The sequence below is a fragment of the Chiloscyllium plagiosum genome, unplaced genomic scaffold (assembly GCF_037043375.1).
Source record: "Chiloscyllium plagiosum isolate Xiang-an unplaced genomic scaffold, Cpla_swu_hap1 HiC_scaffold_4, whole genome shotgun sequence".
Classification (NCBI taxonomy): domain Eukaryota; kingdom Metazoa; phylum Chordata; class Chondrichthyes; order Orectolobiformes; family Hemiscylliidae; genus Chiloscyllium; species Chiloscyllium plagiosum.
The window spans coordinates 132,952,254-132,968,660 of NW_028270142.1; the positions used below are offsets into that span (position 1 = coordinate 132,952,254).

A 16,407-nucleotide genomic window follows, 5' to 3' on the forward strand; every position below is an offset into this window, starting at 1 on the left:
TACATCACCATGGGAAATGATTTCACCACAAGAAATGACATTACCAACCCAAGGAAACCTAAACACATAAATAGAAAGCTGGTCATGCCACCAGCACTTCATCCGGAGGCCCACTGATGATGTTACCTAGTATGTTTACGAAACATCTGAAACGAACCTTCCAGCTCAGCGAGCAAACCTACATCCTGAGTGAGAAGTGATGTCTTAGAAACCAAATAAATATTTAAAGGGATGGACTGGAAAGATGCAGGAAAGCTGTTTAGGAGGTCTAGTGTCAGGAGACATGATTTCTAAATTAGGACCATTTATAATTGAGAATGTAGTGATTGTAACAAGGTCAGCCAGCTGGACCTCACATAATATGGGTTCCCTGATTAGGGGTATAAATCTGGCCCAATCAGGGAGTCCTGCTGACAGATAAAAAGGGGAGTGCCTACCAACACCCTCAAGGTTTTCAGGGAAAGGTGGGTACTGTGGGGCGTGGAGTGTTTTATTTCCCCCTCCAACTCTATTTTGATTTAATTCCTGCCCTCCCCTTCATTTTTTGATCACACAGCACTGCTCTTTGATGAGAAGGGCACTGCTTGTTACTGGCCACTCTGGTGTTTCCTTTCTTCTTGGTGGTGGAAAATGAATAAAGATTTATACACATGTTGTCTTTCACTGAGTCTCACACCTGCACGCACACAACAAGGATGCTATGGAAAAGAAAGCACTACCGCTATTAGGAGGATTGCACTACCGCAATTATTCTAAATCTCCGTTTTTTTCATTTTTCCCCGCACAACCACTGTTCGGCAGTAGAGTGGGGGAAAAGGAAAAAGAAAAGGGAGATTTAGAATAAAATAACAATACAACTAGGAGATTTAGCACCTCCTCATTTTAGGGGACTGACTCTGTGCTGGCTGGGCCACAGTCAGTGTGTTACTGCTGCTATTAGTCTCTGCTGAGGCGGAGAGTTTCTTTTTCTTTCCTCTGTCCAGGAAGACATCTTTTTTTTGATTTTCTTTGTTTTTTTTGGTGGAAAAAAGGCAAGTGCCTGAGATTCTGACACTCTGATAGATGACTCAAAAGAGGCAGTACTAGAGGCAAGGATAGTTCATGTATAAATAAAGGGTGACGTGGTGACGTGATACCAGCCACTGTGGAGTTATTTCAGTGGCAACGGGAGTAAAGTATAATCCCGAAGAAATTTGATTGTGAAAGTAGTGAGCTGTGGTAAGCATTTCTTACAGTGTGCCTTTGTTTGCCTCATTCAATCCTGCTGTCAAGGACTGGAACCAGAATGTTTTCCTGGGCAAATGACATTGTGGCAGATGAAAAGCAATGAGTATTTCTCCTGACAGCCTGTGGAACTGCAGCTTTTTCTGCAAAGAAGCCCTGAGGCACCAGATACTAAAACCTTGCAAGAATTGACATACATAATTAAGGAATAATACCCTCCTCTAATACTGAGACGCTATTATTTTTACTTGGCAATTCGAGAACTAGGGAAATCCGTATCAGGATTGGCAGAAGACTAGCCATTTGGTCTGTGGGATTGGTGGTGGGACTATGCATCTTCTAGCTGAAGCTCAAATGGACTTCAAATAGGTACTGGTTTTATTATATGACACTTGGAGTATATGGGTTGCAGAGTATTCAGATGGAAGTAGACACCCTCACCAGTCTGACAGACCTTGAGGAACACCACTTGACTGTAGACAACTGCATAGTCTCACTCAGGATATATTCTAATCAGAGGAACTCTCGGTCAGCCTACAGCAAAATCCCAGAATAAGGCCAAGCCTCAGTCAAATGGTCAAAATTTTCTTCAACATCCTGGCTGTTAAGTTATTGTAGTCACTGCCGGTATGAGTCCTGCTAGACCTAAATCAAGTAAGATAACTCATAGGCGGGTATCCAGGAGAGGTTAATATCTTGTGAAGTCTACCTATACCTTTATGGATGCAAATTTGTGATAAATATCTGTGATCACTACTTTGTCTGCTTAAAGGGGACAAGGTGGTGCTGCCTGTAGCTTCAGGCCGCATTCAGTGGTGGACTCTAATGCTAAGTACTTATTATAATAATAGAACAGTGTCTACGAGGCAGAGTAACAAATGCAGATGCATTGAGTTGCGCCCCCCCCCACCCCCCACGAGCAGGTATGCCACTGGTCATATTCCCATTGGAAGAGTCTGTAATAGTACTAAATTTTCTGGACACATTCCCAGTCACAACTGACAATATCAAAGTTTGGACAGAGGAAGATCCAGTCCTTTCAAAATAGCTGTGATGGAAGAAGCCAAAGGGCTGTGACAGCTAGAATTGAAGCCTTTTTGGCCCAGAGAGACCAACCCACATGGGGACAGCATATTGTTATGGTCAGTAAGAGTGATTGTCCTGATCAAAGGTGGCAATTAAATACTGGCTAAACTCCAACAGTGCAATCGAGATGTCCCCAAAATGAAAATGTTGGCGAGAAGCTATGTCTCGTGACCAGACATGGATGGAGCACTGTCTAGCATATCAACAAGAATAAAAATTACTACTAACAGCTCCTTACATCCGGGTAAACCTTGCACTCAGTTGCATGTCGACCATGCGGTTCCTTTTATGGGCTGAATCTTCTTAGTTATTGTAGATGCCCAGTCAAAGTGGACATGCATAGGGTCCATCTGTCAAACAAATAGGTGACAATAGAAAAACTGCGGGCATTTTATTCAATAAACAAAGTCCCGGACAGTCTATGTGAGGTCAGGACCATTGATATATAAAGTTTGGATAGGTGTGATAATCCTAAGCAAGCATGTGGACCATAATAAATCCACAAATTAGCAAACGGTGCAGGAGCAAACATGCCCTGACCCCTTGGAACAGACCAACAGGCTGCCAAAACCCATGCGTTCACCCTCTCCATGAATTTTTGATGAGTCTTAGAATCAGAGATGGAGTTGATGGATGTAGCTGCCTCGACGCCTATGAGGTGTCAACTTGGTGGAGCTACCAAACAGGGCTACTTGCATGCCAAACAGCAGAAGCAGCAAGTAATTGACAGAGCTAAGTAAGCTCACAAGCAATGGATCAGATCTAAAATCTGCAGTGCTGCCACACCCAGTCATGAATGGTGGTGGACAATTAAACAACTCCTGGAAAAAGCTCCACAAATAGCCTTATACTCAATGAGGGAAAAGCCCAGCACATCAATGCAAAAGATAAGGCTGAAGCATTCATAGCAATCTTCAGACAGAAGTGGTGCATGGATGATCTTGCTCAGCTTCCTAAGCATCACAGAACCAGACTTCAGCCAATTCGATTCACTCCACGTGATATCAAAAAATGGATGGAGACACTGGGTACTGCAAAGCTATGGGCCCTGACAACATTCCATCAATTGTACTGACAACTTGCCATTACCCTTGTCAAGATCTTCCAATATAGTTACAGCACTGACATTTACCCGACAAAGTTACTCTTGATCATCAGCAAAGTATTATCAATAGTGCTATCAAGCAACACATGCTCAGCGATACCCAGCCTTGATGTCTCGGGCTGTCACTCTTACCTCACCTGTAGGGTTCAGCTTTTTATCCATGTTTGAGCTAACTTTGTAATGAGATCTGGAGCTGAGTGATCCTAGTGGAAAGGACTTTATCAAGATAAAGCATGACATTGGAGTGTTCCACTGTTAATGATTAAGAATCCAGTGGGCAGGTTGCTTAACATGTGAAAACTAAAGCATCAGTTTTAATTCTGAAAGTATAGAATTAGATTAACTTCCAGACCAAGAACATTAGATGGGAAATCTGAAAATTATTAGAAGCTTTCAATTTCATGAAAATTTATGTAAGAATACCTCAGATCACAGACTGAACTAAGTAGAAGAAATTAAGTCAAACCTAAAGATTTGAAATAGATGGGCAAATTCTCCTGATTTGAAATGCTATAAAGTGATGCTGCTGGGGAACAAATTAGACTTTGTCTTACTAAGTGTTCTAAGATCTTTCAAACTGTGTTCTATATCTTCTTTTATGTAATGAATTTCTGTGTTTTTATTAAAGAAAATATGCAGCCTTGTGTGCCTATATTTCAGTGAATTACCATCACATTCAATATTTTAAGAAATGATTCATCAATCCAGATTTCAGTCTGGGAACTGATTTGTCCACTAGCAATATCAACTGGGATCTTAACACTTGCTGATTCCATCTGGCAGTCAAGCAAATTCAAAACAATGCAGTCCAATGAATTGGCTGGTGTCACTATTCCCAGTTAACCTAGTTACCTTGTACAACTTGGAATTTCTCCTCACAGCATCTTGTTTGTCTCCCTCTGAAAAACTTGAATTACATTCATTTTCACCATTCATAACAGTAACCACTGAAAAGGTCAACGCTTCTGCAGAAAGAAATATTTGTTAATCAAATTCTATACTTTCAGAATTGACACTGGCACTGTAGTTTTCACATGTTAAACAACCTGCCAATTTGATTCTTAATCAGCAACAGTATAGCACTCCAATTTTCTGTTCTATCTTGATAAATAAGGAATCTTTAATGAGATATCAATGAATTTCCTTCCTCTGAATCTTTTATAAGTGCTGGAGTCTCAGAGGAGAAAGTGAGGACTGCAGATGCTGGAGATCAGAGCTGAAAATGTGTTGCTGGAAAAGCGCAGCAGGTCAGGCAGCATCCAGGGAACAGGAGAATCGACGTTTCGGGCATAAGCCCTTCTTCAGGCTTATGCCCGAAACGTCGATTCTCCTGTTCCCTGGATGCTGCCTGACCTGCTGCGCTTTTCCAGCAACACATTTTCAGCTCTGGAGTCTCAGAGGCAATACAAGTTTTAAAGCTATCCCATAACATCCAGTGATGACGCTTTCATGAAGAGTCCTCTCACTACACACAGAAACTTCAGCAGAGTCATCTGCAGAGTAAAGTCCTCTGGAGCTTAGAAGAGTCAGATGTAACCTAATTCAAATACATAAGAACCTGAGGGAACTGGACTGGGTGGATGTTGAAAGGATGCTTCCACTTCTCATTTGTGAGAATCTAGAACCATGGGTTATAGTTTAACAATAATGGAGCATCTATTTAAAAGACAGATGAGGAAACAATTTTTTCCTCTCATAGGGTTGAGTGTCTTTGGAATTCCCTTCCTCAAAAAGCAATAGAATACAGAATCTAGATATTTTTAAGACAAAGTGGGACAATGAAAACTTCGCAAATTTAATAACTTCATGGATTGAAAGAATCAGTGATAACACTTTCTGGAATAAACTATTTCTCAAGATGAAAGGAACAAGGAGAAATTGTTATAAAAGAATGAAAAGCATCATGTGAATGATCTAACTCTGGTAAGAAACAACATTTACAATATTTCCTAGCAGACAGAAGATAATGATTGCTTGATAGCTACTGCCTCATGACAAATAGACAATTAAGACTGCCTACAGAACAAATGTTTTGAAATAAATGGGTTAATTGCAGGAAAAGCTATGTTTTAAACAGATAGCTAACCTTGAATGTAACAAGAAACAAAGAAGCTACTTCTGATAAGAAGGCAACCTGCAGACATGCAGAAATTATAGGAATGTACATTCGATGTTAAAATAAGATCAACCATCATTTTATTGAATGGTGGAGCAGGCTCAAAGGTTGTTTCTTATTTGTATATTTGTAGGGTCCGAGGCTGGTTCAATTCTTGTATAACTGCCAGGGTCAGAATCTAAATATTCCGCATTCAATTTCACCTCATGTACATTTCTTTATCTCTGCAAGCCAGTTTAAGTGTATCCAAAGAACTCCACTATGAATTCAAACTGAATCAGCACTAGTGCCAGGTTAATATTCACTTAAAAAGGCAGTCTAATTTCCTGTCTTGGTTCAATTTATTCCGGATGCACAGATGATATTTAAAGCAAACTAGAATTTATGTTGGTGTTGTTAGGATGGAAGTCATGGTGAAGCTAGTAACAATTAGACAGTTTTATGGCAGTTGGGGATGAGAAATTATCCTTAATATTTTCTATTTAATCAGAACATAAAATGAATCAATAACATTGAACCTGACAGAATGATTTTCAAGAGGATAATATTGGTTCCTGTAAATGTCAGGTAATGACCATTTAGCTTGATTTTGGCACATCATTTATCACACATGGATCAGAGTTTGTTTAGCAAGTTTGTTTCTTACATAAGACCTATGTGGGAGGAGAATGGAACTCTAGAATAATTAGCAGTGACATTATCAAATGACTTTTGTTTTCCAGACAGAAAACCAAGAAAATAAAACAGGAAATGATTTACAAACCCTGGAATTTCTACGCTTTAGATTAGATTACTTACAGTGTGGAAACAGGTCCTTCGGTCCAACAAGTCCACACCGACCCAACGAAGCGCAACCCACCCAGACCCATTCCCCTACATTTACCCCTTCGCCTAACACTACGGGCAATTGAGCATGGCTAATTCACCTCAACTGCACATTTTTGGACTATGGGAGGAAACCGGAGCAAACCCAGGCAGACACGGGGAGAATGTGCAAACTCCACACAGTCAGTCGCCTGAAGCGGGAAATGAACCCAGGTCTCTGGCGCTGTGAGGCAGCAGTGCTAACCACTGTGCCACCGTGCTGCCCACTAGGACAAGATCTTTAAAAAGCAAGAAAGCTAATCATTTCTGGTAGGAGAGTTCAACCTATGAAAAGCCAACAGAAACAAAAACTAAACTTTTTCTCACCTCTGCACAAGAAGATCAGAACATGAGTAAGTAGGGGGCTGTGCAGGAACATGCAAATGCATTTTTTATGTACAGATAACTTTACGCTTGCATGTGTGAAAATACATGTGTGTGCGAGTGCATGCAAACAATATCACAACATGTTAATTGATAATAAATCAACCAACAAGAGTACATTTGCTGCATAATGGACAACAGTGATTGCTGGCCAGCAAAGTCAGCATTTTCTCTGCGTAAAATTCCCGTGTTACACAACATACCTTTTCATATGTTATACTTGAATTGAAAGATTAAATGTGTCAACTGGTTTTAATAAAATCATGAGGGGCATAGATAAGGTGAAATTGCCTTGGTCTTTTCCCCAAAACAGGAGGACATAGGTTTAAAGTGAGAGAGGCAAGTTTTAAAAGGAACTTGAGAGGCAACACTTGAACACAGAGGGTAGTGCATACAGAGGAACCTCGATTATCCAAAGGACATGTGCAGGGAGTATTTCATTCGTTAACTGAATGCTGGATAATGAAATGATGGATTACATAGTTTAGCCAAGCATCGGACCCTTGTGACCTTGTCCTGATAATCTAAAATCTGGATAATCCAAAATCCGGATAGTCAAATGCCAGATAATCGAGGTTCCTCTATATATTGAATGAGCTACTGAAGCAAGTGATAGAGGCAATTACAATTACAACATTTAAAAGACATTTGGACAGGCACACGGCTAGGAAAGATTTAGAGGAATAGGGATTAAACGCAGGTTTAGGAAACCTAATTGGCATGAACGAATTGGGCCAAGGGCCTGCTTCCACACTGTATGACTCTATAACATTTATCAATGCATTGCTAGGAAACATGGATGATTGCAGAGAAAAGGTTTTCATAGTTTTCTATAATTTCAGTTCCATTAATTAACATCTGAAAAAATTAAAATGCTGCATATAGCCTAAATCATGCCAAATGAGCTAACCATATCAAACTCAACATAAATATCACCCAAAATAACCTGAAACAACCATTATCTTTTCAGCTGATTTGTTAAACAATAAATAACCCAAACAAGGATTTGTAATTGACTGGGAAGGAGTGAGCAGGAGTCAGAATCACTGAGTGGACTGGGAGAAATACGCAGTAGTCAACATCATTGTGAAGTAGACTGAGAGGAGTGTGCAGTGGTTCAGCATCATTGTGAACTATACTGGGAGGAATATGGTACAAAGCAGTGTGATTGGAGAGTCGTAAATGCAGTGAGATAGTGTTTGTAAGATTCATTGTTAAATAGCTCTAAATTAGAAATTATCCACAGTAGTCAAGTGAATACTTCAGCTTCAATTTTTTTTTGCTACTTAAAATTCTGCAGTCCATTAGTTTAAACAAAATAAGGTTGGGGCTTTGGATTGTTGTGAGATTGTTTAGAGTTGAAAAAGATCCCTAGAGTAAAATTATATTCTGTAAAGTGAATAACTAATGGACTTAATCTAAAGTGAAGTCATCACAGGCTGAGATCACACCTGTGACTTGCTCCTCCTTTGTTATGTGGGAAGTCATGGACAATTTCAGACTCCCTGTTGATTATGCATGCAGGATTCAATTGAATCTAGAGTCTGTCAACATTTTGGAGCTGGAGCCGCAGGCAGGCTTACATAAGGCTACTGCGATGCTGAGATTATCATAAACAACACATTCAGTGAGGTGTTCACACCTCTGGAAAAGACTGAACAGAAAAAAGGGCATGCATGAACACCAAGCAAAGAAGGAAAAGGCAGCTGGTGCAGGAGACCCTGTGGTCCTACCTCTCTCCAACAGACATACTGTTTTGGATACTGTCTGGGGACACAATTTCTCAGGGGATAGCAGCAGGAATAAGTTCCATGGCACTACAAATAGCTCTGATGTTAGGAAGCAGAGTGGATGACACACCCCTGTCTGAATCAATGATGCTGAAGTGGAGGTGGTCAAGAGCTTCAAATTCCTAGAAGTAAATATTACCAATGATCAATCCTCGTCAATTCGCATCGTGCTACAGTTAAGAAAGCATACGAATGCCTCTAATTCCTTAGAAGGCTAAGGAAATTTGATTTGACCGCAATGACTCTCATCAATTTTTATAGATGCACCATAGAAAGCATCAGTTCTGGATGCATCACAGCTCAGTGTGGTAATTGCAAGCCTGCAAGAAATTAGAGAGAGTTGTCAACACAGTCCAGGTCATTAAAAAAACCAGCCTTCCTTCCATTGACTCCGTCTACACAACCGCTGCCTCAGGAGATTAGCCAACATAATCAAAGACTCCTCCCACTCTGGCTATACCCTCTTCCATCGGGCAGAAGATACGACAGTTTGAAAACACGTACAAACAGATTTAAGAATGGTCCTCTCATATATTACAGGAGAAAGTGAGGACTGCAGATGCTGGAGATCAGAGTCGAGATTGTGGTGCTGGAAAAGCACAGCCGGTCAGGCAGCATCTGAAGAGTGGGGAAATCGACGTTTCAGGCATACACCTTTCATCAGGAGTGAGGCTTGTGAGCCAAGGGGGTAGAGAGATAAATGGGAGGGGGGTGGGGCTGAGGGGAAGATAGCTGAGACTGCAATAGGTAGATGAAGGTGGAGGTGATGGTGATAGGTCAGGGAGGAGGGTGGAGCGGATAGGTGGGAAGGAAAATGGACAAGTAGGACAGGTCATGAGGGTGGTGCCGAGTCAAATTATAAGAATTTAATGTGTCATGGTGGGTATATAAACACAGTGTGTTGAAAATTAGAGGTAGAGCAACTGTCATGCAGCTATAGAGCTAACTGCCAGTATAACATCTTGCTCTCAAAGAAATTAGAAAAACACTCTCTATCAAAGGTACCTTTTCATGTGAAACATACTCATAGTAAAAAGAAAGACAACAACCGAGGGAGATCACTAGCTGAACACGTGAAGATATAGAATACAGAGGCTGTGTAGTTTTGAGATTAAATTAATGTAATTTTAGTAAGTATCTTATTGAAATAACATATTATTTTTATGGAGTTGTAGTCAGATAATAAGCGGTTAAGAGAAAGAGGGGCTTAGGTTTGTGATTAGTTTTTGTTTAATGTTCACTTTTTGAATTAGAAAATACATTGATGTTATTTTCTTTAAACAGTGGAATTTGGGAGTTCTCTAAACTGATGGTGAAATGAGCTTTTTCTGGGTGTTTGATTTAATTAACAGAGAGGTTCAACCACTGCTTTATAACGCGATGGACATAATTTTACCCTTCCTGTAAGTGTCGAGGAAGGTGACAAGAAAAACAAATAATTTGGTGAGTTGACCCCAGAGAGATATTTGCCCCTTTCTTGCCATTTCAACAATTAAGTTCTGGGCAAGAAGGTCCACCACTAATTAAGGCCCTTAAATTGTCAATCTTAAATGGTCACCATCAGCATTATTACCTGCCTCCCTGGCAAGAAAAGTGGTTGGTTTTCCAGCAGAGAAACTTGCACTAGCTGCCTGTTAGCTTAGAGGAGGGCCTCCATTTTCTCCAGCCTGGAGACATTTAGAACCAAGTTTTGGCTTGGGAACATAGGAACAGAAGTAGATCATTGAATCCATCATGATTGCCCAACTTTCAGGACAATCACAGCTGATCAATGCCTTTTACCCACTTCAGCCCATAACCCTGTACACCACTGGTATTCAGAAATTTATCAATTTCCATCTCAAACATACATAGTCCTTTGTGGTACAGAATGCCAAAAGTTCACAACCCACTGAGTAAAAGAAGTTCTCCTGCCTTCGGAGTAAGAGTCATACAGCATGGAAACAGCCCCTTCAGTCAAACTCATCTATAGTTCCATTTGCCTGCATTTGGCCCATATTCCTCTCAACGTTTCCGATTCATGTACCTGTCTAAATGTCTTTTAAACATTTAACTGTACCTGCATCTACCACTTCCTCTGGCAGTTCATTCCCCCCTCTATGTGAAAAGGTTGCCCTCAGGACCCTTAATTTAAAACTGTGGTCCATGGTTCTCAACTCATCAATCGGGGGGCGGGGGGGGGGGGGGGGGACCATTGTCTCTGCATCAATGCTGTTTGTCCCTTTAGTGTTTTGTAAGTTTAAGTCACAGCATCTCTCATTCATCAAAACTCCAGAGGATACAGAATACAAAAAAATGCCCAATCTCTCATCAGAGGAAAGTCCTGCCATCCTAGGAACAACTCTAGTGAACCTTCATTACACTTCCTCGATGGCAATAATATCTTTGCTGAGAAAAGGAGACCAAAACTGCATACAGTATTCCAGGTGTGGCCTAATAAACCTCTTATACAATTTTTAGCAAGGCGTCACTACTCCTGTATTCAAATTGTCTTGTAATAAAAGCTAACATGCTATTAGTGTTTCTATAAGCTTACTGTACTGTATGTTGGTCTTCAGTGACTTACCAACAAGGTCACCCGGGTTCCTTCTACTTTTTTCAACCTTTTACCATTTAGTACTCTGTCTTCTATCAAAATGGATAAACTTCCAATTTTCCACATTATATTCCAGCTGCCACGTTCTTGCTCATTCACTGAACCTGTCTAAATCCTCCTGAAGTCACTTTATATCTTCCACCCAACACACATTCCCACTTAGTTTTATATCATATGCAAATTTGGAAAAAAATAACATTTGGCTCCCCGCTCTAAATCATTAATATTGTGAACAACTGAGCCCCAAGTACTGATCCTTGTGGTACCCAATTTGTCACCGCCTGCCAATAGAGAATGACCTATTTATTCCTATTCTCTGTTTTCTATCCATTAGTCAATAATTAGTTGATGCCAGGATATTACCTCCAATCCAATGTGTTTTAATTTTTCTAATGAGCCTCATGTAGGGGACTTTATCAAAAGCTTACTGAGATTCTAAGTATACTATGTCCATTAACCTTTCTTTGTCAATTTTGATAGTAACATCTTCAAAAAGCCCTAACAAGTTTGTCAAATGTAATTTCCCATTCACAAATACATGCTGACTATGCCCAATCAGATCATTATCATCTAAATGTCTATTTATCTCATCCTTTATAACAGATTCTAGCATTTTCTCTGTTACTGATAAGGCTAAGTCTGTAGTTCCCTGTTTTCTCTCTTACTCCCTTATTAAAAAGTGCGGTGACATTTGCTACTTCAATCTGTAGGAACCCTTACCAGAACCTACAGAATTTTGAAAAAAAAAATTGCATCAACAACTCTATAACAAGGACTCTTCAACTAGCTGTGGGTGTTTGCTGAAAGCCATGCTTCCTATCCTTGCTTCCAATCTGTCGACACCCACTCTCCCTGCAAGCCCCTTTCATCCCCACCAAAATTCAAAACAAAACACACTCACTTACTGTTTCAGCCCCTTGTGCCTTCAAAATTTGAGCCTCCAATGAAGATCTTAGAGTCCCAGGACTGCCAGTTTTGAATAAGCTAGCAGCTTTAGGTGGCACAGGACTTCTGACTAAGCATCATACCAGACATGAAACATGAACTCTGTTTCTCTCGCCAGAGATGCTGTCAGACCTGCTGGGTTTATTCTGCACTCTGTGTTTTTATTCAGATTTCCAGCAGTCACAGTATTTTACCTTTAAACAAAATCTTATCTTTTTTCTCCCTTACGTGTTTATCGTGTTTCCCCTTAAATACATTTGTGATACATTTAAATATTTCTCAACTATTCTTCATGAATCTCAACTAATGTTAATTCTTTATGCTTTGCCAGAGCTATACAAACGAATGTACCTTTTAAATAAGTGCAATGAATCACAATGTGCATTTAATAGCTTTTTCCTTAGCCATGTGGTAAAATCAAGAAACATAGCTATGAAATAAACCCTTTATCAACTGTGAAAAAAAAGTGTTGTCATAGCATATGAAAAGGAACAGAAAGGGATGTACTTACAATTGAAGCCTGGTTTGATTTTTTCATTAGCTTGGAGGCTGTAAATTGTAATTTGAAACAAGGCATGCAGTAGGAGAAATGTGAGGCTTGTAAAACACAAGGTTTTCAGTAAGCGGCCTGTATGTCCTGGAATAAAACAAAAATTCAATAATAATGTCCCAGTAAGGAATTCTAATTAAATCAAATGATCAGTTAACTGTAATATTGACAATCAATATATTTTAGAAGTGTTATACTTTACATGTCATATCTTTCCTGTTCTGGCATCCTCATGGACTGCTTTTTTTCGTTATGAATAATATTCACCAACAGTATTCCCATCTCAATTTGTATATATGAAAATAATGTATTTGCATTTTTTGTAAACCAATTTTAAGAGCACAGTTATAACAATAGACTTACTCAACATAATTTCAGAGTACAAAGAATGTTAGGAGGAGATTTAATTGAGATATTTAAAATCATGAGGAGTTCTGATAAAATAAGTAAGGCAAATCATTTTATTGGCAGAAGGATCTGTAACCAGACATCAGCGATTTAAGTTAATTTCCAAAGAGCCTGACTGCAGATAAAGTGAAATTATCTTAGGCAGCATGATACTATGATCTAAATGCATGGATTGAAAGAATAGTGGAGGAAAATTTAATAACAAATTTTATAAGCCAATAGGACATACAGAGGAACCTCCATTATCCAAAGGACATGGGTGGGAAGTATTTCATTCGGTTAATCAAATTCCGGATAATCGAATGCCGGATAACATAGTTTAGCCGAGCATCGGGACCTTGCAATTTTGCCAGATAATCCGATATTCGCTTAACTGAATGCCAGATAATCGAGGTTCCTTCGTGTAGAGTCCGAGTTATTGAGTTATGGAGTCATACAACATGGAAACAGACCCTTCAGACCAACTTGTCCATGCCAACCAAGTTTCCCAAACCAAACTAGTTCCGATTGCCTCTAAACCTACATGCCAAAGAAATTAAACCATTTCTAACAATATAATGGGGAGAATTTGAGTACTCCCATTCAGCTTTCCGTAGAGACCACTCCCTCCCCGACTCCCTTGTCAGATCCACACCCCCCACCGACCCAACCTCCACTCCCGGCACCTTCCCTTGCAACCGCAGGAGGTGCAACACTTGCGCCCACACCTCCCCCCTCACTTCTCTCCAAGGCCCCAAAGGAAACTTCCATATCCGCCACAGATTCACCTGCACCTCCACCCACATCATCTACTGCATCCGCTGCAGCCGGTGTGGCCTCCTCTATATTGGGGAAACAGGCCGCCTACTTGCGGAGCGATTCAGAGAGCACCTCTGGGCCACCCGGACGAACCAACCCAACCAACCTGTAGCACAGCATTTCAACTCCCCCTCCCACTCCACCGAGGATATGCAGGTCATTGGACTCATCCACCGCCAAACCACAACAACCCGACGGTCGGAGGAGGAGCGTCTTATCTTCCGACTGGGAACCCTCCAACCGCAGGGGATGAACTTGGACTTCACCAGTTTCTTCATCCCCCCTCCCCCCACCTTGTCTCAGCCGGATCCCTCCAGCCCGGCACCGCCTTCCTGACCTGCAGTCTTCTTCTTGACCTCTCCGCCTCCATCCTACTCCGACCTATCACCCTCACCTTGACCTCTTTCCACCTATCACATTTCCAACGCCCCTCCTCCAAGTCCCTCCTCCCTACCTTTTAACTTCTCCTGCTGAACACTCTCTGCTCATTCCTGAAGAAGGGCCTGTGCCCGAAACGTCGAATCTCCTGTTCCCTGGATGCTGCCTAACCTGCTGTGCTGTTCCAGCAATAAAGTTTCAACTTTGATCTCCAGCATCTGCAGACCTCACTTTCTACTCCCATTCAGCCAACATAAGAAGGTAGTATGTTCAAAATAGTGAGAAGCTAGTTATTGGTATTAGTCTGGACATTGCAAGCATCTACCAAGTCTAACACTAAACAAGTGACAGTTATATGCTGTACATATCCTATACTAAGATCTATTTGCCCTTATACTTGAAAACAAGAAAAATGCATGGCCATAGGAGGGAGCAGGGCAATGGAACTAAGTGGCTAGCTCTTTCAGTGAAACAGCACAGTCATAATTGACTGAATAACTGCCTTCTGCATAGTAAGATTCAAACCCAGAGCCCCAAAACTTTACCTGTGTCTTTAGATTACTAAACAATACCACAAGGTCAACTCCTCCACCAATCAATTTCATTAATTATTGGCCACAGAGGTGCTATATAAATTAAGTTTTTTTTAAACAAGTCAAATAATATCTGGTGGTTATTGGCTATTTAAGAGGGAAATATTAGTCTGGGAATCAAGGCAGCATTATTCTTTTCAGTTAAAATGTACTGTGAAAGGCAGTAGCTCAGTTGCTGTTGTGCTAATTAGAGGTGATTTATTTTAAAGCAGCTCAATTTTTGTTAGGTCATTTAATATTATCTCCCTTATTTTACTCTTCCCCCTTTGCCTCTTTTCCTATTTTACCCAATCTGACAAAGATGTCTGCCAATTTTCAGCATTCTATTCGGATGCAAAGCCCAGGAAGACAGGAGCAGGAATAGGTTAATGGGCCTGTCAAGCTTGCTTTTCTATGCAATTAGGTCATGGCTTTGAATGGCAGTTTCCGTATGCTATCCCCATATTCCTTGATGTCATTAGTATCCAAGAATGTATTGATTTCTGTCTTGAATATCCTCAATAATTAAGCTTCCACAATTCTCTGGGCAGAGAATTCAAAGATATAGCATCCTCTGAGTGAGGAAATTTCTCCCCATTTCAGTCTTGAATGGCCTAGTCAATTCCTCCTCTTAATACTTATAAAATCTTTTTGGTTAAATGTATGAATGGCTCTTGTGCAGCATAAACATTGGCTTAAATCAAACTAAGGTTGTGTTAACCAAAATTTACAACATTATTGAGCAATTTATTAAAAGGTTTTTCAAGATTGAGTAGAATTGTTGGGATGGATATAACTTAAACATCATAAAATAAACCATGCCAAGTTTAAATTGTTCAGAAATGCTACAAGCCTTGTAAATCATATGTTTTTGATAGAGCTGATTTTTTTTCTGTTGGTTTTTAACCAGGGCAGATAGAGAGAAACTATTTCCACTACTTGACACAAGGAGAAATACCCTAACATTTAATGAATGGTGTGAGGAAACACCTCTGCATACAAGGAGTGATAAAAGTTTGAAACTCTTTTTTCACAAACAGGAATTAATGTTGGGTAAGTTGTAACTATATCTACTCAAGAATCAATTGCACATAAGTCAACATGGACTTTTGGTCCCTAAATCCTTAGCATTTCGTATAACATTCATAAACTGACCCCAAATTTTGGCCCAATGAGCTTTGTCTTTCATAAGCTTTTGATCATTTTGTGAGTTTGATTAGTGGAAGAGTTATTGAGTCTTTTTCACAATTGGTCTATTCTCATTTAAATAGCAGAAATACCATTAGATTGCCTGGGACAGCTGGTCCCTGCTCAATTCAGAACTATGGCCAGCAACCGGTGTCATTTTCATTATTGGTAGCTCAGCAATTTCAAAGGTCTGGCATGGATTTCCTCTTCAGCATACATTACTCATGTAAAAGTCGACTCCTACATTTTACTGGAACGTTTGTTTACAAAACCACACATATATATGTAGTTATAAATCTGAGCTTTATAGTTTATCGAATACTGCTGAAATACAAGTCATTTTGTCAAAACATTTTGTGATCTTTATCAACTGAAGCATTCTCAATAGCAATATTTCTACCAG

At 40.1% G+C, this 16,407-nt stretch overlaps 1 protein-coding gene across 2 annotated transcripts in view; it reads right to left on the bottom strand.

Moving 5' to 3' along the window:
* Positions 1-16,407, bottom strand: part of LOC122548766 (piezo-type mechanosensitive ion channel component 2) — a 782,240-nt gene that overhangs the window by 469,650 nt on the left and 296,183 nt on the right. For both annotated transcript variants that reach the window (XM_087986703.1, XM_087986702.1), the window contains exon 3: positions 12,622-12,747. In XM_087986703.1, coding sequence (XP_087842829.1) covers positions 12,622-12,747 — 126 coding nt within the window. The remainder of the gene's footprint in view (positions 1-12,621; positions 12,748-16,407) is intronic.